This window comes from Phyllopteryx taeniolatus, chromosome 1, assembly GCF_024500385.1.
Source record: "Phyllopteryx taeniolatus isolate TA_2022b chromosome 1, UOR_Ptae_1.2, whole genome shotgun sequence".
In the NCBI taxonomy this organism is placed as follows: Eukaryota; Metazoa; Chordata; class Actinopteri; order Syngnathiformes; family Syngnathidae; genus Phyllopteryx; species Phyllopteryx taeniolatus.
This window is the reverse complement of record NC_084502.1, coordinates 8,664,045-8,689,758: the sequence shown is the minus strand read 5'-3', so window position 1 is coordinate 8,689,758 and position 25,714 is coordinate 8,664,045. Positions and strand designations below refer to the sequence as shown.

At 45.0% G+C, this 25,714-nt stretch overlaps 1 protein-coding gene and 1 long non-coding RNA gene across 9 annotated transcripts in view; both read left to right on the top strand.

Annotated features, from left to right (window-relative positions):
* The window catches only part of rerea (arginine-glutamic acid dipeptide (RE) repeats a), a 165,655-nt gene extending 152,285 nt beyond the window's left edge, over positions 1 to 13,370 (top strand). For 5 of the 8 annotated variants that reach the window (XM_061768662.1, XM_061768680.1, XM_061768652.1 and 2 more), the window contains 10 exons: positions 5,336 to 5,498; positions 5,581 to 5,673; positions 6,036 to 6,235; positions 6,401 to 6,562; positions 6,670 to 6,783; positions 6,873 to 8,254; positions 8,792 to 9,014; positions 9,097 to 9,817; positions 10,923 to 11,349; positions 11,735 to 13,370. In XM_061768662.1, coding sequence (XP_061624646.1) covers positions 5,336 to 5,498; positions 5,581 to 5,673; positions 6,036 to 6,235; positions 6,401 to 6,562; positions 6,670 to 6,783; positions 6,873 to 8,254; positions 8,792 to 9,014; positions 9,097 to 9,817; positions 10,923 to 11,349; positions 11,735 to 11,768 — 3,519 coding nt within the window. In that variant the 3' untranslated portion in view covers positions 11,769 to 13,370. The remainder of the gene's footprint in view (positions 1 to 5,335; positions 5,499 to 5,580; positions 5,674 to 6,035; positions 6,236 to 6,400; positions 6,563 to 6,669; positions 6,784 to 6,872; positions 8,255 to 8,791; positions 9,015 to 9,096; positions 9,818 to 10,922; positions 11,350 to 11,734) is intronic. The other 3 variants (XM_061768689.1, XM_061768718.1, XM_061768672.1) reach the window with 2 other exon arrangements.
* An 8,825-nt stretch (positions 13,371 to 22,195) lies between these two features.
* LOC133475587 (uncharacterized) overlaps positions 22,196 to 25,714 on the top strand; it is a 28,444-nt gene continuing 24,925 nt past the window's right edge. Inside the window, exon 1 of the long non-coding RNA XR_009787881.1 lies at positions 22,196 to 22,296. This is a non-coding gene — a long non-coding RNA (uncharacterized LOC133475587). The remainder of the gene's footprint in view (positions 22,297 to 25,714) is intronic.

The following is a 25,714-nucleotide window of genomic DNA, read 5'->3' as shown; positions in this document are numbered from 1 at the left end:
TATGGGAATTTGAACCAAATCCACATGATGGAAACTTCTCCCAGCAGCATTATTGTGCTCAAAATGGCACTGGAATCAAAACAGAAATGTAGAATATTCCGATAGATTCTGCCATCCCATTAAAAAATATATATATATATATATATATATATATAAGAATAACTGACGATTCGTTGGGGATTAATTTGTACCCGAGTCGTTCATAAGAATTTATTTTTAACCTGAAGTTAGGTTGTTTTTTTTTTTACATCTCCTGTTCAGCTATGTGGTCATCCGGAATGGTGAATCTTAATAATAATAATAATGATAATAATAATACCTACACCTCACTTGCATATTTTGTATTGGTATTACGCAAAATACATTTTTTGGGGGTGGGTGGCGCATTACTGATGGATACAATAATCTATTCTAAAACTATTTGATAGCCCCAGCCCTACACCCTGTGAGGAAGGGATACAACAACTAATATAAGATATGAGAAGACAGGAGAGGACAGGGCAGGCGTAGTGAGCCAGGCTGAGTAGTTATGACTGTAGTTCCTAAATATCTGTAGGGCCTGTAGGCCTGAAACCACATACAACTATATCGTTTCAACCAGTTGTCTGTGGTATGGTCAAAACGGTACAGAGTACCGTGATTTTTAGCCAGCAAAATGTATTCAGTACTGTAATTTTAATTACCGGTATTTGGGGGGGGGGGGGGGGGGGGGGAAATGCAGCGACCGCGCTCCAACTCTGTGTCAAAAGGGGGCGCCCAGCGTGTCGACGTCAGACAAAGACATAGACGTCAGACAGAAGTGGCTCCAAACTCTCACGCTCTCGCAGACATCCTCCCGGGGAAAACAAGACGCTCAGCAGAGTTATCTAAGAATTTTGCCCACAAGGCCGACACGCAGGGTGAGCCGGACGGACACGGGAAAGTCACCTCCGCCAGGCGTGTTTGAAAGCGACTTGCTACGAGCGAAAGACCTCACTTCCGAATTCAAAGAGCTACAGGTTAGCAAGTGACACCTTTCAAACACTTCCCTTCATGTGTGAATTATATTGAGATGAGAAATCTCGTTCCCTTTGTAGATGGGTGGTGCAGGAGACACGGTGGCCGACTAGTTAGCACATCTGCCTCACAGTTCAGAGGTCGTGAGCACACATCCGGGGTCCGGCCTTACTGTGTGGAGTTTGCATGTTCTCCCCATGCCTGTGTGGACTTTCTCCGGGTACTCCGCTTTCCTTCCACATTCTAGAAACTTGCATTGTAGGTTAATTGAAGATTCCAAATTGTCCATAGGTGTGAATGCTTATTTGTCGATATGTGCCCTGCAATTGGCTCTAAGTCAGCTGGGATAGGCTCCAGAACACCCGTGACTCTAGTGAGGATAAGTGAAACAGAGAATGGAGGGATGGATGGATTTTCAATTTTTATTTTTTATTTTTTTAAATGTTCAAAATGTATTTTTTTATTTTATCAAAAGTATTCTCATTACTAAAAAGAATTGGAAGTTGTTTGTCAGCTATTATGCTACTACTTTTTTTTACTGTTTTAAATTTTTGTCATTGTGTCGTTTCAGTACTGGTATCGAGGTGCTTTATGCAGGTATAGTAACGAAGTCAAAGTTTTAGTATTGTGACATCACTAGTTTCTGGTATACAATTTTTTTTCACCTCTTTTCTCAGGAGTTGTAAAAAGGCACAAAATTGTGTCGTACCATATTTTGGCGACCTTCTGTTACAGTACCAACTGCAGCAGTAAAGTGGAGCTATACATCCAATTTAGCAAAAAAATAAAGTAATTTATGCTCCCTCCCCCAATTTTCTTTCCACTTTCCTATTAGCAGTGTTTTGGCATCGTAAAGCTTTATAGAAAATAAATCCGCAGAGCCCAGTGAGTAGGTGAGTTTTTCAGCAGATTTGCTGATGATGGATTCCACAGAAAAAAGTGAAAAGTGGACCGTAAAAAGGCAGTGAGTCACTGTAGGTTATTGGTGTGTTGTCAGAGAAATGTAATTTCTGGGCTAAAGGTAAATTGGCTCCAAATCTTTTTTAGCTTTTTTTTTTTTAACTTCAAGACACTGTGTTGCGCTGGTATGACATCACAAAAATTGACCTTGCTGGTACAACTATTACTATTGGCATCCTGTCTGCACACAACGTGATTGAAAACAAACCACATCCGGGAATATTACTCTGACTGTCACCTTGGTGAAACAAACTGAACTTTACCGCTTGATGCGAGTCAGTAAGCAGGAAGAGCGCCAGTTCAGGCTGCACTAATGATGTTTATACAACTCGCCATCAGTTACCACAACCCAATAGTCTTTAAAGCCTGTTTTCTGAGCTCTCAGCTCCCAACAATTATTGCAAATATTTGTATTTTATTGTCCAAGAGCTGTTTTGGAAGGGGTTGTGGTCGGATTGTGCACTTGATTGTCCATTCTTATCCACTGCTGGCTTTTTACTGCTCCTTCTCGGCTCTCCTGCCACCCCCCCCCCCCCCCCCCCCCCCCCCCCCTTTCCTGCTCTCCTCTGTTCAGTCTTTCTTCCCGTGCTCTTGCCAGTAACGGCCTTAACCGTTTGGCTTCCTGTCAAAGCAGGGGCCTTTTGTGGCTCTGTCACAAATCTGCCAGGAAAAACAGAAACCATCTGTTCAGGCCTTACCCGAAGAGGGAATGAGGGTGTAAATGAACGAGTTTAGCCCTCGCCCTCAGTTGCGCCTTTGCGCTCAGGACCTTTGAGCCTTCCCACTTGGCCTCCCAAACAGCAATTAGCCTGTAGATGAATGGAACCTCAGCAGGTCTAATCCTTAAAAACAGGAACATCATCAGTGATTTAACACAGTGTGATTCGCCGCTTGATGCAAATGCTTCATTTGATACTATTTGTGCGAATCATTCCGATCACAATTCCATTTGCAATCCGAGCCCTTGCTCCGTTTATCAGCCCTGTCGCTATGGAGTGGAAACATTGGCATTCTTGACCATGTCACACATCTGTTTGTTTGTCGGCAACCATTTTAAGTGGCAATAAATGGAATGGAAGCTCTGAGTGTCGTGTTAGGAGGGTAAACCCTCCCCATGTAGGATAATCCAGCGACCAGAAAGCTCCTGCCGATGGAAGCTCTCGAAAAGGCCTCATAATGCCGAGCTTATGTTGTCGCTATTTCATGTTCTGTGGAGTGGCGGCACACAGTGTACCGCGCTGCTCTGATTTGTGGACAGGCATGGGGAATTATGACCCAGCAAGCCAAGGCTGCTCCTTCTTTTCGTTTATCCATACCAGTACACCAATGTAATGTTTTTGTTCACCTGTGACTGCAGAATTGCTTGGGAAATGTGTATTTGACACTATTTGAGCATAAATCCATTTAGTAAACAGTAGCTTTTCATTTCATCAAATAACTGTAAATTGATGAACCACTAATTGCTTTACCATTAGCAACTGGCTGCACCAGTCAATCGGCGCAGCTGTTAATTCCCATTCAAAGGCAGAAGTTAAATGTATTAGCCTTTGCCTGGCGCGATGGTACCTGACGCGAATTGAATGACGGAGAGGCAGGGTGACCTTGCCCTTTGTTTGCCAAGCTGTTGTTGAAGCCACGTCGACGTCGGCCTGCAGCAATTAGGCAGAGAGGCACTGCAGAGAACTGTCAGTGTGACGCGTGCGCACGCCACTGCTTGACACTTTTGATCTCCACATTTCAATTAGATGTCACATCAGGACGCCTGCCTTCCCTCACTTAGCACCTGAGCCCCCCCTGCCCAATCCAGTTTGCCATCCTGATGTAAAAGGAGCAGAGGAAATCACTGCTGACTTGTTTGTACTTGTTTGCTACGTCAGCAACATAGACCGACGAGTAAGAGAAGGGATAACCAACTACATTTTGGTTGTTTTAAAATCTGCAAATGTGTCACGAATAAAATATATATATTTTCTTCTTTTATGCCTTTTTTTTTTTTTCATATCTAAAGAGTCAAGCAGTCTCATCTCTGCTGAGCTCCAGCTCATGAAATCCATTCAACTACTCCAGATGTGCTCATCTGCAAAGGTTTAGCAGTCTGAAAAAAGTAGGTTTGACCTGAGAGAGCTTTCGAGCCACTACTTTACTTCGAAGCAGCGCAGCACCTCCTCTCACACCTATAAGTGTTTGCAGCACTGCTTTGCCAAACAAGAGAAAGTCCTCCAGGCATTTGCTAGGTATAAATTCAACCTTCATGAGGGGATATCTTATTAAACTGGCCTAAATCCACTGAGCTAATAATTTTCTGCCAAGCAAAGCAGCCATTGAGAGAGAATGGACTCACTCTCTCGTGTTTAATGCTCATAACTTCCAACGGCATTTAAAGAGCAACCACGGAGCACTGCTTTCTCCTGTGCGTTATCGAAGTAAACAAGATATCAACTCGCTCCCAGTAGTATTACATTTCTGCTTGAAACTTGTTCAGCTTTTTTTTTTCTTTGTTTTTGTTTTAGTGGACCTTTTCGGACTGCCTTGTTTCAACAGATAAAATAGGCTATGCTGACACTGACAAGCTGTTGATGCACTTAAGTATGCAAGGCGCTCGCTAATTCTTCATGTCAAGTTTTCGTAAATGAAGCAAGAGAAAGAGAAACAATCAATCGGCGCTGAACCCTCGGAGCTTTGTCGAACAACAGTATAACAGACCTTAGATGGTGAATGGATGCCCTTTGGGCTTGAAAGATTACGGATGACTTACGATTCACCCTACGAGCACACCAAACCTTCATGAATTTGTAATGGAGGCAGGAGGAGGGGTGAGTGGCTGCTAACAAGCGAAAAGGCTGTACAGACGAACAGGAAGTTTCCTGTTCATGCTTGTGTTTTACGAGTGGGTCCCGAGAGCTGCAGCTAATATGTACAGGCAGAGCGCTATTATTTCCATGATTGTGAGTGTTAATGTTTCATTTGGTTATTGATTTCCTGACAGGCCTTTCTGCCGGCTAGATTTATTCGCCCCGCTAGCTCGCAAGATCGCCTTGCTGAATGTTTGATTCAAGTTCAATTGACTCTTCCAGTGAAGGGGCGAGGAGCCATTTCACTCCCCATTTGTAGCGCCAAAGCGCCGCCTGACATGTTCTTTTGTTCCCATTCAAGCTGCTGCCACCCAGACAGCCACTAGTGCACTGATCCTAATATCCTCGCATTCAGTCAGCCTTCTCGCCTAATCCTAGGACAGACAGAAGGCCACATGCCCAGCCAGCTACAAATCCTGGCATGGACTAAACTGCTCTGTGGCCTCTCACTTTGGCAAATTGTGCATCCCGGGTTCTAGTTTTTGGGACTTGTGCACCGTCTTGACAGCACTTGTATTGTATTTCAGGGCGAGCTGATTACCTTCTACTACTATTGGAAGAAGACACCAGAGGCAGCCAGCTGTCGAGCCCATCGCAGACATCGCCGCCAGCCCGTCTTTCGGCGCATCAAGACACGAACGGCTTCGACTCCTGTCAACACTCCTTCCCGTCCACCCTCTAGCGAATTTTGTACGTATTTGATATTCCGCACGTATGTGTATGGCAACAGGACCTAGGTAAATGACGTGTGTTGTCCTCTCATGTCTTCTAGTGGACCTCAGTTCAGCCAGTGAGGATGACTTTGACAGCGAGGACAGTGAACAGGAACTGAAGGGCTACGCTTGCCGCCACTGCTTCACTACCAGTAAGCCGCTGCATGCAATTCATTTATAGACCCTCACCGGGCCCGTGTCAGCATCGGGCTGCTTAACACTGTGCTGTAAGACAGATGGGCATCACATAATGTTGCTATTAATTCAATCACATCAGACATGAGGCCAGAGCTCGTTCGCTTGCCACCTCATTATCCATCGCCTCTCGACTCACAGCTGGCTCCCATTTGATCGCGCTCAGATTAACACCGCCACGACGAGGGTGGCCACTAACTTGAGCTTCACAAACCTCATTAGTATTGTCATTCCTGAAAATTTCTCACAGCTGTAGTGCTAAGATGCATATCTGTGTCTTGTTTGTGCTTCACGCTGCTGTTGTTTTGCGCTCCTTCAGCCTCCAAGGACTGGCACCACGGGGGCAGAGAGAACATCTTGCTGTGCACAGACTGCCGCATTCACTTTAAAAAGTACGGTGAACTGCCTCCCATTGAAAAGCCCGTGGACCCGCCGCCATTTATGTTCAAACCCGTCAAAGAGGAAGAGGATGGACTCAGCGGGAAGCATAGCATGAGGACCAGACGGAACCGAGGCTCGGTGCGCAAATCTTTTCCGATTTCACTGTCTTTTTACACTCATGAGCCATCACCTCTGAGTCATCTTCGGCCAACGTTTCACGCTGTCTTTGAAAGTGTTGTTCATTTTAGCCCTGCATATCGGCGGCCTCGATCCTGATTATTATTGTCTCCTTGTTGCCAATAGATGTCAACGCTACGTAGCGGTCGTAAGAAGCAAACAGCCAGTCCCGATGGCCGAGCCTCGCCTATCAACGAGGACCTGCGCTCCAGCGGACGTACTTCGCCCAGTGCTGCGAGTACTGACAGCACCGACAGCAAGACGGACACCATGAAAAAGCCCAGCAAGGTAAATGCAGTGTGGACAACTTTGAATTTGATCTTAACACTTGAATCTTCTTTTTAAAACTTGTTCCCTAAATATTGCAAATGTTTTTCTATCTGCGGCTCCAACAGAAGATTAAAGAGGAGGCTCCTTCACCCATGAAGAGTGCCAAACGGCAGCGAGAGAAAGGAACTTCAGACACAGAGGAACCCGACAGGGCTGGCGCCAAAAAGTCCAAAACACAAGTGAGTTGTGCCCTTGTTGTTTTTCTCATCTGTATGTGGATGTAGGCACGTGAAGTTAGGAGGCTCACAATTCTCTCCGTGTTCCTCAGGAGCTAAGTCGACCAGACTCACCCTCCGAGTGTGAGGGAGAAGGGGAGGGCGAGGGCGAGGGCGAGAGCTCCGATGGCCGCAGTATCAACGAGGAGCTTAGCAGTGATCCGAAGGACATTGACCAGGACAACCGCAGCTCTTCTCCCAGCATCCCCAGTCCCCGCGACAACGAGAGTGACTCGGACTCTTCTGCCCAGCAACAGCAGCTGCTGCAGAGCCAGCACCCTCCGGTCATCCAGTGTCAGCCAAGCACCTCATCAGCTGCTCCTTCTGCCCCACCGCCGCCGCCTCCCACAGGCTCGGGCCCTTCGCTGCCTCCGCAGGTCTCCCCCACAGCGGCGTCCGCCTCTCTGACGCCTCAGCCTCTTCCTCAAGCAAGCCCCATGGCTCTCATCCAGTCAGGAGCCTCCCTCCATCCTCAAAGGCTTCCCTCTCCACATTCACCCCTGACTCAAGCTCCGCCGCCTGGTCCCCCGGTACCCCCTGCGTCATTACCCAGCTCGCATCACGGCCCCTCGCCTCCCATGCCGCACCCGCTGCAGCCTGGCCCCCCTCACATGCCTCACCCGCTTTCAATGCCTGTCCAGGGCTTCCCCGTCAGTCAGTCTCAGGTCCCACCGATATCTGGCCAGTCACAAGCAAGGCCGCACACCCCGCCCTCACAGTCATCTTCTCACAGTGGAGGACAGCCTCCCCGGGAACAGCCACTCCCACCGGCACCGATGTCAATGCCTCACATCAAGCCCCCGCCGACCACACCTATCTCGCAGGTACCCACGCCACAGTCCCACAAACACCCGCCGCATGTGTCCGCACCTCCGTTCCCGCAGATGCCTTCCAACCTGCCTCCACCTCCTGCCCTCAAGCCCCTCAGCTCTCTCTCCACCCACCACCCCCCGTCGGCACACCCACCTCCCCTTCAGCTCATGCCTCAGGGGCAGCAGCTTCAGCCTCCCCCAGCGCAGCCTCCAATTCTCACCCAGTCCCAAAGTCTCCCTCCATCATCCAGCCACCAGCCTCCTTCAGCTCCTCCACTACCATCCTCTGCTGGGGCATCGCACCCCAACGGGCCACCACAGCTCCCCTTCTCCGCTCACCCTTTCAGTGCAGTTCTACCTCCAACTGGCCCCTCCGTGTCCTCGTCAAACTCTATGCCGGGCTTACAACCCGTGTCTTCCTCCGTCCCGCCCTCCTCCATCTCCATGCCGCTCCCCGCGTCCGTCGCTTGCGGTGGCCTGGGCACGGGTCTCCCGCCCGTGCACATCAAAGAGGAGCCGCTGGACGAGACGGAGGAGCCGGAGAGCCCCCCGCCCCCGCAGAGGAGTCCCTCCCCCGAGCCCACTGTCGTCAACACGCCAAGCCATGCCAGCCAGTCCGCACGGTATGCTCTCCAGCGCAGACTTTTACTCGGTATCGTTGCATTTCGTGCGTCTTGTCGCACTCTTCCTCACATTACTGCGGTGATGACTTTGAACGCGTGCGGCCGTGGTTAGTCATCGGGATTTACTTTTGAAATGTTCAACCTCGATCAGACTGGGAATGATCATGCCACAACTAATGTTGGTCCGTATCGTTTGATCGCCTCATTGCTTCTCAAACTGCTTTGCAAGTGCAACGAGTATAGACACTCATCATTGTGACTTCCTAAAAAGTAATATTCTTATCTTAAATTCTAGGTTATTTCTATTCGTATTTGGTTAGTTTGCGAACTAACGAGCATTTTATACATTTCAACAAAATAACAAATCGTTCGGGATTTTTTTTTTGTCGTTTTTTTTTTTTTTTTTTTTAAACCCCCAACCGTAAATGCGTAAATCAAACGACAATTGAGCCTGCTTGAAAATATTGTCAGTGCGGCAACTTTTAAATGAACTAGCTTGATTTGAATTGTTTTCTTTCCTCTTATCTTTAAACACAGGTTCTACAAGCATCTGGACCGCGGTTACAACTCGTGCGCTCGGACCGATTTCTACTTCACTCCTTTGGCCTCGTCCAAACTGGCCAAGAAACGAGAGGAAGCTGTGGAGAAGGCCAAGAGAGAAGCAGAGCAGAAAATTCGGGACGAGAAGGAAAGAGAGAGGGAACGGGAAAAGGAACGAGAGCGAGAGCGGGAACGGGAAAAGGAGGCCGAGCGAGCGGCGGTCAGTTGTTGTCTTGTTTTGAACGTTAGTGATGATAATATCTCGTGAGCACGTTCTAATCACGTGTCCTCTCGCCTCACAGAAAGCCTCGTCGTCGGCCCACGAGAGCAGAATGGGCGAACCGCAGATGGCCGGCCCCGCCCACATGCGTCCCCCCTTTGACGGCCCGCCCACCACTATTGCAGCCGTGCCTCCGTACATCGGCCCCGACACCCCTGCCCTGCGCACCCTCAGCGAATACGCCCGACCTCACGTCATGTCCCCCACCAATCGAAACCACCCCTTCTTTGTGTCCCTCAACCCCGCAGACCCGCTGCTGGCCTACCACATGCCCAGCCTGTACAACGCCGACCCGGCCATGCGGGAGCGGGAGCTGCGAGAGCGGGAGATGCGCGAGAGGGAGATACGCGAGAGGGAGCTGCGGGAAAGGATGAAGCCCGGTTTTGAGGTCAAACCTCCCGAAATGGACACACTCCACCCTTCCACGAACCCCATGGAGCACTTTGCCCGGCACGGGGCCATCACGTTGCCCCACATGGCCGGCCCTCACCCCTTCGCCTCCTTCCACCCGGGCTTGAACCCGTTAGAGCGTGAGCGGCTGGCCCTCGCCGGGCCCCAGCTGCGGCCGGACATGAGCTACCCAGAGCGGCTGGCGGCGGAGAGACTCCACGCCGAGCGGATGGCCACCATGGCCAACGACCCCATCGCCAGGCTCCAGATGTTCAACGTCACGCCGCACCACCACCAGCACTCGCACATCCACTCCCATCTGCACCTGCACCAGCAAGACCCGCTTCACCAAGGTAAAAGAAAGATCATATGCCAGTCACAAAAAATGTTGAGGCTATTTGGCTTTGCAGTGATATTTCAGGATGAACCTATAACCTTTAACAGGTCAATTTAATTTGACCTCCGGTCCAACTGATTCAGTCCTTTTTGCACAACTTTTTGCTGTTGAGCTGAACAGCAAGATTGGCAACTGGTGTTTGAGCCATGGAAATTTTCAAGGATGCCTCCATCTATGCCTTTCTTTCTGTGACTCTTCCAGTCTCTCTTTATCTCTGTTGCAACCTCCTGGTGACACACTGAGCTCAGTGGCCACTTTCCGTTTGAAGTGGAGCTGCAACAGTTTATCGAGTAATCGACAACTAATCGATTATCAAATCAATCGACTATTTTGAAAATCGATTAATCGGTTAGAGACCTTGTTTAACTTAAAATGGTCCAAATCCTCCGGATTTCAGCCAGTTAGCTGAAGTACGACAGGACAAATAACCAATTCTGATGGAACCAAGAAATGCTTTTTGAGTCAATTCACGGATCAAACACCTGTTGTGAATTTGACCACACAGCAAGTTGTGCAAAAAGTCCGCAAACATTGAACAGTACGACATACATTCCAAAGTTTAGAGAAGGTCAGAATATATTCACCTGGAAAGGTTGTAGTGCATTTTAGATTCATCCTGAAAGTTTACCTAAAAGCTGAAGCAAATTATTATTATTATTATTATTAAATTTTGCAAATAGAGTTTACAATGTGGGTTTTACAGCTGAATTGTTTGTGCCATTTTGATATGCTTATCAGCACAAAATAATTGATCACATTGTTTAGTAAAGCAAAGAGTAAACTATTCTGACTGTTTAAATGTGTTCATGAAAAAAAAAAGAAAAGAAATTGTGGTAATATTGATTTTGAATCAACTCAAATGCTAAAGATATTATTCTGAGCTGATGTGATGCTTTTTGTTTATATAATATAATGGCCAACCTTTCAGTGCTTTACGATAGAGTGGAACATTAACAGGCAAAAAGTAATTGTAATGAGCAACAATACATGACTAGTAGTGCTTGTATGTTTGAATATCATGATACACTGTACCCTGAATGGAAGACTCTGACACCCAGCAGGTGGTGGTGAATGTCTTGTGTGTCCTCCAGGTTCCGGGGCCCACCCCCTGGCCATAGACCCCCTGGCGGCCGGACCGCACCTGGCTCGCTTCCCTTACCCGCCTGGCGCCATCCCCAACCCGCTCCTCGGCCAGCTGCCGCACGAACACGAGATGCTGCGTCACCCGGTCTTCGGTAGGCACCCGGCCAGTCTCGTCAAATGCGCGGCGGTGCATTTCCGGTTGAATTTATCTTTGCTTTGCGCAGGAGCTCCATACCCGCGGGACCTACCCGGAGGTCTGCCACCCCCCATGTCGGCCGCCCACCAGCTGCAGGCCATGCACGCCCAGTCGGCTGAGCTCCAGAGGCTGGCCATGGAGCAGCAGTGGCTGCACGGGCACCATCACATGCACGGAGGCCCACTGCCCGGTCAGGAGGACTACTACAGGTCAGACCAGCACCAACCCACCGTCAGTCTTTAATGGAGAATGTATACAATCGGAACTTAATTTCTGTACATTCTTACGTCGCTGTATGTCTCACACTTGACTAAAGACTGTTTAGACTGTCCACTATGCGATTGGGGATAGTTCTGTTGTTCCAGAGGATGTAAAAAAAAAAAAAACTCAGACAAGTATTCTTTGAACAACCACTGTGTATGCAGTTTTTGCTGTTTGCTGCAGGAATATAAAATCAGCTTTAAGTTGATCAAGGTCTCCTACGTAGATGTTAAGGGATTTTAACTCAGTGGTCTCATGAGAACGTCCAAACAACACAAGGTGTAACGAGTCTCTTGTGCTTTGTTCTTTGTTCTTTTGTTTTTTGCATTTCAGCCGACTGAAGAAAGAGAGCGACAAGCAGCTGTAACAGGCCGAGGGAGGCGGCAGGAACTTGTGAAGAATGCAAAAAGGCCAAGTGGATCCAATTCTTATTCTTCAAAACTGGTTTTTTTTCCTCCCAGGACATTTCTTTGGTATATAGCCAGTAAAAGTGACACAACTTCCTGAAGACTCCTGCATGACAAGCTTCCTTGACATTTTAATTATTTTTTTTTTTTTTTTGGGGTAGGTGCTAGAACAAGAAGACACACTGTGCTTATCCAAAAAACAAAACGTGGCCGCTTATGGAAAGATAACAAGTGCTATCTTAAATTCAACATTTATTTTAATACATTGTTGGAGCTTTTTTTTTTTTTAATCATCATTTTAAGAAGAGCTACCGCATGGAGTTTTTTGGGGAATTTGTAAATAGTATATATAAACATATAATTATTATAATTATTATTATTACTAGGTGTGGACAAACAAGTCGTTTCAACTTCAGCTGCAGTTGTGTTGATGCATTATCCCTTGTTTCAGAGGGGAGCACCATGGCATTATTATTCTTATTATTTGAGCCATTTGAGTTGTGACCTTGGTCTGACATTGCCGTGTTAGATTTAGTCCCACGTAGCCCACTTGATGACCGGCACCCCCCCGCCCGGCCCGAACCCGAAACCTGTCACACCCACTCATCACACACCAGCTTTTTCAGAATGTGTCAGCGCGGCTTGTTGACGTTTTGTGACTTGAAACACTTGAAGCTTGGGTTCACAACTAAAAAGAACATTTGCACTGAAATTGATTTTTATCCTTCTGCCGCGTCATTATTTAAGCCAAAAACATCTAATGACCTTTTATCATGTCTGATTTTAAAAATGTTTTCAACAATTTGGATAGCGGTAGAATTTTAGTTTTTGTTTGTTTAGTTGTTTTTGTTTTTTTACGCTTGGTGAATTTGGAACAACACCACCGGAGCCCAACAGGACCTATTAATGATGGCGCCCTCTCCCGTCATGTTCACTGTGACCTGCCAACATGCGACCACCAGGAAGTGTGTGCGTGTGTGTATGTTTGCGTATGTGTCACACCCGTGTGCGGTTCATGTTTTCCAACTCAAATGCACGGAGACTGTTTGACTTGTCATGGATCTCGACACAACTGTGGCTTATTCATTTTTGTATTATTTTCATTTTGCCAAATGAAGAAACTGTACTCGCATTTAAATGACCATGTCATACTTCCTCAGAGCACTATTTTTATGTTGTTGTTTTGCAAGCGGAAAGTCTTCTGACCTTCCCTTTCTGACGCACTCTTCATCCTCCTGTCCCTCCCCGAGCGTCCTTCTTTGCCTTTCCCGCCCCCTTTTTTTGTGTCTCCAAACCTTTGGTGTTCAGTGTTGTCAATGGTTTAGCTTCTCGTTTCAAAGCGGCAGCAGCAGAATGTCCGTTCTGACTGCCGAGATTTCTATATATACTGGTATCTTGAAGCTTATTGTATATATGAGTAGTCACCATGGGATGACACAATGTAAACAAAAAGTAGAAAGAATAAGAAAAAATTGTGAGTTCTGTGTTCTCTCCATTTGAGTATTTTGTAATTTTTTTGAAAAATTTGTGGAATTAAAATAAACGACTAAGTTACACCACAATATATGACTCAAATTAAAATTTGTCATTTGTTTTTATTTTTTTTATATACTGTATACAGAGATGCTTTGAGAAAATATTCCTAATAAATATAGACACCATTTACTTATTTTGGAGGAAGCTGAACTTTCGCATATGCACAGGCCAGATCCCAGATTCAAATTCTTTTCGTCGGACATTTTTTCACCCAGAATTGTGTTTCTTTGAGGAGGGGAAGGTTTCGAAAGAGCCACAGGATACTAATGAAGAGCGGGAATAATTCCTTTGCCTCTCTCTGGTCATGGGTCATTCTGCCGTAGTCGTGACATTGTCCTCCAAGTGCCAAGCTATTAGTTTGTCTGAGATTTTCTAATGGTTTTAGACTCCGTACTTAAACGTTTGAACACAAAAGAATGTTGACATTTGAACAGTTTCATCTTTTGGACTTTTTTTTTTTATGGAACATGAACTTATCTGGGTTGTTGCTATGAAGCGATATTGTCTAAATTGTGCCCATTTGTCATTAGGTCAACATTGTATCATGTTTTCCACATGCTGTACACATATAATGCAACAAACTGATTTTTTTTATCTATTTACATTTGATCAGTTTATTTGTGTAAAGAACAAATGTGGTTAATTCCAAAATAATGATCTATGGTTTTAATCTACATTTTTGGGGAGGAAATATCCACGGGTCATGTTGATGCATTCATTCAAAATTGAGAAAAATAATCAATGTATTCAAATCTAATTATATTACTTTGTTAAAGTAATTGAAGTAGTTACACTGCTATTACATTTTCAACAGGGTAACTTGGTATATTTCCAAAGTAATCTTCCCAACACAGCTCGTCTTACGGTCGAACACTTCAATGTTCCATTTTTCTCTCAACGGGGAACATATTGGAGTGCGGCTCAAGCATGTCTGTGTTTTGTCTTTCCTTCACAAGGCCCGAGCTTCAGAAGATGAGCTCTCGGCAGCCGGCACAGAATCTCCGAGTTAGTTATTACACCGCTGTGGTATAATAACGTCAAAGCCGGGCTAAGCCGAAAGGAACACCTCTCGATCACGACGGGGAGTGATGGAATGATGCGCCGCTGCCGAAAGGCATCTACGATTGTATTCCTGGACTGAGATGATGCCTCTTTCCTCGTGCAAATGGAGGTTGGATGCTCTCTCCTCCTGGTGGGAAGGCGCTGCTTGCAGTTGCCGTTCGACTACACGTCAGGGCCGAGTGCCGGCTGGTTGAATAATTCATCCCCTCCTCTTCCCCTCTCCATGTCGAGGATGAAGTGACTGTGACTCGTGTCAAGTCAAATCCTTCTCATGATGCTGTGTGTACCCCTCAGGCGGGCGCGCAGGGATGCATCATCTCCACACACACACACACACACAAATCTGCTGATTGTGTCTGAACAGCAACATGATCTGTGTTTAAAGTGCTGTAAAACAAAACAAAAACTATTGCCCCCTTCTCAAATGCTTATATTTTTACACAGATTCCAAACTTTGTTTAAGATCATCAAACAAATGTAAACATCAGACAAATATAACCCAAATGAACTTAAAATGCTGTTTTTAAGTGATTTTGTTTATTAAGGGAAAAAAATATTCAAAGTAACTTGGCCCTGTGTGAAAAATTAATTGTGGCTAATCACAATTTTTTTATTAATTTTCACTGATCACACCCGAGCCTGATTACCTCCAGACCTGTTCAATCAAGAAATCACTTTAACAGAATCTGTCCCGACAAAATCAAGTCGGACAAAAGATCTGAAAAAAGCTGCAACAAAATGACACGATCCAAAGAAATTCTAGAGCAGTTGAGAAATTAAGTCTGGAAAGGGTTACAAAAGTCATTTAAAGCTTTAGGCTTTAGCTTTCCAGCAAACCATTGGGAAAGCCTTTATCCTCACTGGAGAAAACATGGAACAGTAGTGTACCTTCCCAGGAGTGGCCGGCCAGCAAAGATTTACCCCAAGAGAACAGCAATGACTCATCCAAGAGGTCACAAAGGAACTCGGGACAATTTCTCAAGAACTGCAGCCTCCCTTGCCTCAGTTAAAGTTCGTGTTCATGACGCAATAAGGAAGAGACTGAGCAAAAATGGCATCCATGGCAGAGTTCCAAGGCGAAAACCACTGCTGACCAAAAAGAACATAAAGGCTCGTCTTACTTTTGCCAAAAAACACACACACACACAAAAATCTGAATCTGAACGATTCCCAAGACTTTTGGGAGAATATTATAAGGACTGACAAAATGAAACTTTTCCTTTTGGATGGTGTGTGTCTTGTTATATCTGGTAGCACAGCATTTCAGAAAAAGAACATCATACCAACAGTCAAACATGGTGGCGGTAGTGTGATGGTCTTGGGCTGCTTTTCTCCTTCAGGACCTGGACAACTTGCTGTGATTGATGGAACCATGAATTCTGCTCTTTAACAGAAAATCCTGAAGGAGAACGTTCAGGCATCATTTTGCGACCTCAAGCTGAAGCTCACGTGTGTTCTGCAGCAGGATAACAATCCAAAACACACCAGCAAGTCAACTTCTGAATGGCTTAAAAACGTGGCCTAGTCAAAGCCCAGACTTGAATCTGATTGAAATGCAGTGGCGTGACCTTAAAAAGGCCGTTCATGCTCGAAAACTCTCCAGTTTTGCTGAATTCAAACAATTCTGCAAGGAAGAGTGGGCCAAAATATGTCCACAGAGATGTGAAAGACTCCTTGCCAGTTCTAGAAAACCTGATTTCAGTTGTAGCTGCTGAGGACGGCACAACCAGATATTGGGTTTATGGGGCAATTACTTTTTCACACAGGGCCAGGTAGTTTGGAATAGTTTTTTTCTTTCTCCTTAATAAATGAAATTCACCATTTAAAAACAGCATTTTAAGCTCACTTAGGCTATATTTGTCTGATATTTACATTTGTTTGATGATCTTAAACATTCAATTTGAGAAACTATGTAAAATGATCATTATAATTTCATCCATCCATCCATTTCCTGAGCCTCGGCTCCTCATTAGGGTCGCGGGCGTGCTGGAGCCTCTCCCAGCTATCATCGGGCAGGAGGCGGGGTACATAAGGGGGGGCCGATACTTCCCCAGCGTCATCCTCCTGTCTCTCTCGCAGTGTGACGCTCAGAAAGGCCGCTGTATTCTTTCAGCAGGTAGCTGTTTGTCTCGCGGTGTTGTTGACACAGAGGAAACGTGCCTCTGCTGTTTGTCTAAGTGAGATGAACAACATACTGCGGAGGTATGGAGGTCATTTGGAGGTCATCCTTTTTAGGCCGACTCCCACTGAGATTGGGGCAGCTGCTTTGCAAAGGCGGGAACGCGGAGGTTAGGTAAACCGTCGAGTCTGTAAAGTGAGTGCAGCTGTGGAAATGTGACGCTCCCGAGTCGAGGTAATTAAACGCATCAAGCATGTAAATGGCACACTAAAATATGCTAATGTGCATTTTTTTTTTTTTCCTGAAATGAGGCTAGTCTGTGTTTCAACAGCTTGCCTTGCAATAAAAGCGCTTTTCTTTTTCAGGGAAAGGTTAACATGAGGTTTTTTTTGGTGTAAAGTGATAACGACATTGGGGAGGCTGCATGATAGTAAAATACTTTTCTAGATGGTTAGCTTAGCCTACACTCTGCTGCGGAACACCTGTTCCATGGAAACAAGTGATATCTTAAAAAAAAAATGTAGGCACAAAATTGAACCGGAAGTATATTTGCTGGGTCATCCTGTCATGTAATGGATTCCAATGACATACACTTTGGAATGACTTAATCTAGTTAATAATGTAAAGTAGTTAACTCCCCAACAGCCTTCCTTCCACTTCTTCCTCTTGCTCGTCAAGCCCTTCCTGCAGCCCCTCCTGCAGCTCGTTGTCCACTCCATCATCCATCAAGTCTCGCTGCTGATCTTCCTCCTCGATTTTCCTCTGCTTTCAACTTCTCGTGTAGCTTATTCTGCTCTTCCCGCAGATTTTGTTTTCCTAGCTCTCCCTACAGCTTCTGAGTCGAGCTCTTCCCCAAACTTAATCATTCAGAACTTCTTCCAACTCTACGCACGGCTTCCTCCGGTAGTTCTTCCTCCACTTTATGGTCCAGCTCTTCGTGGACCCCTTTCCGCAGATTCTTCGCCAGCTCTCCTTTCGGTCCTCCCTGCAGCTCCAGCTCTTCTTCCAGCCAGTCGTCTCGCTCTCGCCTCAGCCATTTTGATTCGCCATTGCGGTCATTCCTTTGCAATGCGCGTAAAGGTTAGTCTATGTGAGGGTGTTTGCAAAGCCGCCTGCCGTGTGTTTGGACCTGGTCTATGGCTCTCATGCTTCAAATGATATCCCGCTCCCACATTCCCATCATAGCCCGCGTCCTCACCGGCATGTCGACCGAGTGCGGCCGCTGGCCCGCCTTGTGCATTCCTCGCCCAGCGGACGTCACCGCGCTCCCACCCGCTGCTCTTCGTTCTCCTCTTCCTCTCTGCCGGTAGAACTTGGAGGGGAAAGACTGCAAACGAAGCAGACAGGCTTAGTTCAATCAAGCGTAGCAGGTCGGCTTGTCGGCGTTGGCCCGAGACTTGCGGGCTCCTCTTTAATGCGTTGTCATAAAACATGTAGCTGGCAGAAAGTTTCCGTTCAATGAGGCCTGGGCGTCGTGTCCTCCTGCATGTTTGTGCACACAACACCATATACAGGATACCAGGGGTGTGTAAAGTTAGCTCAAACTAAAGTCTTAAAATGTCTAAATTGATGCTATAACCACAATAATAAACACCGGAAATGAAATAGCTCTCTGACTTCTATCATCTTTACATGGAGTCAGAATATTTGAAGCAACGAGTCTCATTCGAGTTCGCAGGTGCGCCTAATGTTACGTCCGGGCAGTCAGATGCTTTTCAGGGATTGACTGTCGATGCCAACGGGCTGTGCGGAGTTTCCCATCATGCACGGGGGGTCACGCCTGCTGCGGGAGCTTCGGAAAGGCCGCTTGTCACAAATACATCAGAGCCTGCAAACAACATCTCCCCCCACCGCAATTTCCTCAGCTCACATCAGTCTGCGGCCTGTCAGTCGCTCAGCGCTTTGGAACAATACGGACTCTAGTGCGATGACACACCTGGGGGGGCTGAAGCAGACACAACGAGCGATGGATTTTCCCACCTCCTCACCTCCGCAGTGTCATTTATCTCCAGTGTGAGTCCGAGGAGGACAGTGCGTCTGTGGAATGCTGCCTGATAAACCCACCAGTGGGCCCCACAGAGGAAAGTTGTGCTGGGTTTGAATCTATTTACGGCCTTTTAAGCACCCTTGAACTTCATTTGAGCACCTCTAAAACGACAAATGTGTTTTTCTAAGCGTCGGGACAATACAATTAATTAAATAGAGCGTTTGTAATCGCATTGTAATTGAATATTTCCAGTATATGATATAATCCAGTTGAAACCGGAAGTTTACCTTTAAAAAGACATTTTTCTCTCTCTCTCACTGTCAGGCTTGAAATGAGACTTTTTCCTCTTTTGGGTCAATTAGGATCACCAAAATTCTTTGTATTTGCTAAATGCCAGAATAATGACACAAGGACAATTTGAAGTACAATTATAGAAATATGATTTGAAGCTGCATTTTGAGCTGACAAGATTCACAAGCCTGCAACGCTCAGACATTTAAGTTCATTATAGTCAAGCTTTTTTGTCAATGCGAGCGAAATAGCCCAACTGGTCTTGTTTTGATTTGACTATCGAGTATATTAGGCACTGCCCAGTCGACCCAGAACGTAGCCTTAGCCCAACGTCACTCATTGCAGCTTGTGAATTAGGGCGCTGAGAAAAGTTCCTTGTCAGTGTGTTTAAATGCTTTAAAAAATAAAAAAATTCAGAAACACGTGGAACGCTCCTCCGTGGAAGAATGAGCGAATATTGGCAAACGGGGGGCACACTTATAGACTCCTACCCCGAAAAGAGGGCAAAAGGTGTGTTTACGTTCTGTCGCCATGGTGATGGAGGCGCTTAGTCTATTTTTTAAGTTAGTGACCCATAGCCATAAGCGCTTCACGACTCATGCCTTTTCCTTTGAGAGGAATTTGCTTGGCATTCAATGTGATGGAAATCATAATGCCGCATATTTTATCTACAGTATGTTGATAGAACATTGCTCTGCGGCGGCCGGGAGGGGTTATGGCGGATGGTTTATCACTATGCCCCCTCCTCCCCCATGCAGCCCCCACACCCCCTTTCCCCGTAAACCTTCCACTCCAGTGGCTGGCTGCAGATTTAATGGATTTAGCAGCTGTTGAGAAAACACAGCGAGGCCTTGCGGCATATGCTCTGCTTACAACAAAGAAGGCACGCACACGCCATATCAACGTGCTGCCACAGAGGCTGCACTCATCTATTAAGATGCCTTACAACTTGTATTCCTTTCTTAGTCAATTCACTGTTTGCACATTTGCACTATTTTTCAAGAAATACATTATTACATCCTAATAGTTCCTCATGTTGACGTGCTTTGTTTGTGACTGTTACTCAGGGGTGGGCAACGTATGGCCCGGGGGCTACATACGGCCCGCTCCGTTGATTAACCCGGCCCAACGAGCGTTTACAAGAGTCGTGTAGTATTTGTTCTGTTGTTTTTCCACTGCCTTAATTGAGACAATATTTTCCCTCAAATTGTGTGGTTAAAATGTATTTGTTTTTCAATTCATCGATGTCATTCAATATTTGCTTTAAAAAAAAGATAAGGAAATTAAATTTGTTTTTTAAAATTTCCTTTTAATAAATAATTGGGCAATTCATTGTAACCACTGTATATTAATGCGGAAATGCGTTTGTTAAAATAAAAAAGCCATTTTCACCCAAGCCACTACTAGAGGAGATGACACAGTGCTGACTAAGCATACCAACTCCTAACATCTGCGGTATTTTTCGCTATTTGATCTTTTACATTTTGACATTCCCACGCTCCGCCCTTGCTGGCGCACCGGAAATGATGGACTGGAAATGGAAAACATTTTCCCTACTAATGGGAGCAACCTTGCCTATTGTTTGTAAAAAGCTAACTAAACATGTTATTTTGCATTTCTGTAACAGAAAACAATCATACATTAAGTATTTTTTTTCCAAAGAATCCATCTTTTTTCCTCACCAGCTGTCCTTCAAAACAATAATAACCTCGTAGAATCACAGGTTGTTCTGAAGCCACTCCTCCGGTATTTTAGCTGTGTGCTTTTTTGAAGGTGAACCTTCGGCCCATTCTGAGGTCTTGAGCACTCTGGAGAAGGTTTTCGTTCAGGATATCGCATTTCCTTCGATTGCAACCAGTCGTCCTGTCCCTGCAGCTGCAAAACACCCCCACAGCCTGATGCTGCCACCACCGTGCTTCACTGTTGGGACTGCATTGGACAGGTGATGAGCAGTGCCTGGTTTTCTCCACACATGCCACTCAGAATTAAGGCCAACCATTTCTAGCTTGGTCTCCTCAGACCAGAGAATCTTATTTCTCACCATCTTGGAGTCCTTCAGGTGTTTTTTTTTTTTTTTTTAACAAACTCCATGCGGGCTTTCATGTGTCTCGCACTGAGGAGTGGCTTCCGTCGGGCCACTCTGCCATAAAGCCCCGACTGGTGGAGATCTGCAGTGATGGTTGACTTTCTAGAACTTTCTCCCATCTCCCGACTGCATCTCTGGAGCTCAGCCACAGTGATCTTTGGGTTCTTCCTTACCTCTCTCACCAAGGCTCTTCTCCCCCTCTATTAATCAGTTTGGCTCCCAAACGTCTTCCATTTCAGGATTATGGGGGCCACTGTGCTCTTAGGAACCGTAAGTGCAGCAGAATTTTTTTTTGTAACATTGGCCAGATCGGTGCCTTGCCACAATTCTGTCTCTGAGCTCGTCAGGCAGTTCCTTTGACCTCATGATTCTCATTTGCTCTGACATTCACTGTGAGCTGTACGGTCTTATATAGACAGGGGTGTGGCTTTCCTAATTAAGTCCAATCAGTATAATGAAACACAGCTGGACTCCAATGAAGGTGTAGAACCATTTTAAGGATGATCAGAAGAAATGGAGGGGTGCTGTGTGTACATTAATGAGGAAAAATTAACTTAAATGATTTTAGCAAATGGCTGTAACATAACAAAGAGTGAAATTTTAAGGGGGTCTGAAAACTTTCCGTACCCACTGTAGTTCCCAGGATGTTCTGAATTAGCTGAACTATTTGGAATTTTGGAATGGCAATGATATATTTTTTAAAAATCACTTTATGGGTGGAAAATGTACATTATAATAAACTATTTGACATATGCGACATCCACTTTTTAATAGTTCTTTTCTCTCTAGGAATGACGAGTCACATCTGTCCGTTTTACAACTCAAATGTGGCACCTGGTGCACAAACGTCGCCCTGCTGCAACTGAATGATCGCAGTCGCTTCACGGTTGGCCCGTCGTACTGTGAATAAAATTTGGTGCATACCGCCCTCTAGCGGACAAAGGGGAAATATCCAGCAACGTCGTGCAAGTCCCTGGTGAGCTAGTGGTTAGGATTAGGCGCTCTCACCGCCGCGGCGCGGGTTCGATTCCCGGTCAGGGAAGGGTTTTTTTGCGGGGGACAACCGCGGCTCACTTGATTGTTGATTTTCCAACTGTCACAACAGCTAAAGTGAGACATGAATTATTGCGAAGTAGTCCTGTACTGTGAGTTCAAATCTTAAAAAAAAGACTTGCATGCACAGATGTTGCATGTTGATTGATATACCTGCAAAAAAAGTGTTTCTGTAATACGATTAAATCAAGATAAAGTACACGAAGTAGAGAGTTGAGCCCGGCCTTGCACCAAAAAGAGAAGCCGCTAGGGGGCAGAAGACGCTTGACCTAAGTGTTTGTTATTGTTAATTGAAGGAGGCGAAGAAGAAAAAGAAAACTAATACGGCTGAAGCTAACGTTCTGCAAACGCGATGTAAGTGGAATTCAGTCCCCTTTTGACTTCTCTCTTCTCGCCACACCTTCCAAACTGCTTCTCGGTGCAACAATTAAACGGCAGCTCACCCGTTCTCGCCAAACCACGTCGTAAAATAATAACATGTCACGTGAACAGCTCCATGAAGGCTTCATTGTTGCGCAAGGTCAGGGGTCAGGTTTGGGCAAATCTTTCGAGGGCCACCAAATTTAAATGTTTATGCATCTAATGTGTGCATAAAACGTAAAATTGTTTGTTTCGATGCTAAAGTAAGTCACATTATTTTCAGCATCATATGCATAAAATGTGAAACGAACCCGACTATTTCATGAAAACAAATACTTGTTGAATGTATGTGTTTATTTTAGCATGTATTTTTAAACATTTTTATGGTATAATTTACGATAAATCAATTAACGACTGAATAGATGAACTAAATCTAATATAAAAAAGACTCAATATATAAAGTATGCAAAGGTTTGTGTTAATAATACTTGAAGGAAGGATGTTGCGTTTTGCTGTTTTTAGCGTTCCACTTGCTTACCAGACGTCCAAGTTGTTCATGGGAATGATGTTAAACCCACAGATGAGTATTTCGTGAAAACGTTATGCCTATTTTGTGGCCACAAATGCTTATTTAGTGGCTGAAAATGTGTGTTTTGTGTGCAGGTTATAAATTGTCACCACAATGTTTTGTTTTTTTCAGCTGTGCATTTGTAGGTTTTTGTGAGTTGTAGCTTTCTTGTCACTTGATGGCGCCAGAGTCAAACGCTGTGCACATGCAAGAACCGAGGAAATGCAGCAGATGGCGCTAGTGATATTACATATATTACCACTATACTATATTCTTTCTGTGGATATTACTTAGATGTTCCTGTTGTTGGGTTTACTGCATTGAAATGAAATTATTTCAGCCCTGTGGTTTATTCAGGCCAAACATGATTTGGATTGATGGAGAAATTTTTACTTGGATGTTGGATCCCACCCATTCCCCAAGAGTTGACTTCCAATTCATTCAGTTGGATACTGAACGAGAAACTATTTTCACCATCAAATAAAATGAGCTCAACACCGTTTTGAGAAGAGCTCGTACATGTTTTATTTATTTTTTATTTGTTTTATTAAGTGCTAGATTTGAGCGAGAGGATGTCACAGCCAAAAAAGACGTTTGGGGCGTGTTTGTGTGCTTTGTGTGACCTGAGGAAAGGCCTTCATTTAGCTAAAGTACAAATACACCAGCGATCAAGAATTGTCGTTCACTTCACACACACAATATGGTGTCTTGCTGAAATTAGCTTGAAATTAGAAAATCATTTAAGAGGGTAGTTTTGTCTCATGCAAGTGTGCGACTGTACTCCCCTCCCCATATACTGCTGGGCCAATGGCAATTTCTGATTTCGTTACCATGACGACTTCTACAAAGCCCAAAATGTGGGGAAAAAAAAGCGAGTCTCCGCAAAGACAATAACAGCATTTTTACTTGTGGCGGTCACAGTTAATACACTACAGTACATTGTGTGTATGTGGTGCATGGACACATTAACCAAAACAAAGGTCTTTTTATTTACATATTTCCAGAATAGACAGACAACAAAATATTTGTCTGTTTAGTTTCACACTTGATGGGTGGACAGTAAGATTGGGTGATTCATAGATTTTATTGATTATTTGAAGTTTATTTGTCAGAGTCTTTTTCAGTATATTCAATTTAATATACTACAACCCCAACACTAAAACGAAGTGTGTGTTGTATTTAAATATACAAAGTGTGTAATACATTCGTTGTCTCTTTAGTTTTAAAGTAAACTCCATCTGGGGTCGTGTCTTTGTACGACTCCAATTCCAATGACGTTGGGACGTTGTGTTAAGCATAAATAAAAACAGAATACAATGATTTGCAAATCATGTTCAACCTATATTTCATTGAATACACTACAAAGACAAGATATTTAATGTTCAAACTGATAAACTTGATTGTTTTTAGCAAATAATCATTTACTTAGAATTTTATGGCTGCAACACGTTCCAAAAAAGCTGGGACAGGGTCATGTTTACCACTGTGTTACATCACCTTTTCTTTTAACAACATTCAATAAACGTTTGGGAACTGAGGACAATAATTGTTGAAGCTTTGTAGGTGGAATTCATTCCCATTCTTGCTTGATGTACAGCTGTTCAACAGTCCGGGGTCTCCGTTGTCGTATTTTACGCTTCATAATGCGCCACACATTTTCAATGGGAGACAGGTCTGTACTGCAGGCAAGCCAGTCTAGTACCCGCACTCTTTTACTACAAAGCCACGCTGTTGTAACACGTGCAGAATGTGGTTTGGCATTGTTTTGCTGAAATAAGCAAAAAAAAGACGTTGCTTGGATGGCAGCATATGTTTCTCCAAAACCTGTATGTACCGTTCAGCATTAATGGTGCCTTCACATATGTGTAAATTACCCATGCCATTGGCACTAACACAGCCCCATACCATCACAGATGCTGGCTTTTGAACTTAACAGTCCGGATGGTTCTTTTCCTCTTTGGCCCTGACGACACGACGTCCACAATTTCCAAAAACAATTTGGAATGTGGACTCGTCGGACCACAGAACACTTTTCATCAGTCCATCTTAGATGAGCTCGGGCCCAGAGAAGCCGGCGGAGTTTCTGGGTGTTGTTGATAAATGGCTTTTGCTTTGCATAGTATAGTTTCAAGTTGCACTTACGATGTAGCGCCGAACTGTATTTACTGACATTGGTTTTCTGAAGTGTTCCTGAGCCCATGTGGCAATATCCTTTACACATTGATGTCGGTTTGTGATGCAGTGCCGCCTGAGGGATCGAAGGTCACGGGCATTCAATGTTGGTTTTTGGCCTTGCCGCTTACATGCAGTGATTTCTCCAGCTTCTCTGAACCTTTTGATGATGATATGGACCGTAGATGATGAAATCCCTAAATTCCTTGCAATTGTACGTTGAGGAACATTGTCCTTAAAGTGTTCGACTATTTTCTCCCAGACTTGTGCACAAAGAGGGGATCCTCGCCCCATCTTTGCTTGCGAATGACTGAGCAATTCAGGGAAGCTCCTTTTCTACCCAATCATGGCACCCACCTGTTCCCAATGAGCCTGTTCACCTGTGGGATGTTCCAAACAGGTGTTTGATGAGCATTCCTCAACTTTCTCAGTCTTTTTTGCCACCTGTCCCAGCTTTTTTGGAACGTGTTGCAGCCATAAAATTCTATGTTAATGATTATTTGCTAAAAACAACCAAGTTTATCAGTTTGAAGTCTTTGTAGTGTATTCAATTAAACATAGGTTGAACATGATTTGCAAATCATTGTATTCTGTTTTTATTTATGCTTAACACAACATCCCAACTTCATTGGAATTGGGGTTGTACATAGACACGACCCCCGATGGAGTTTA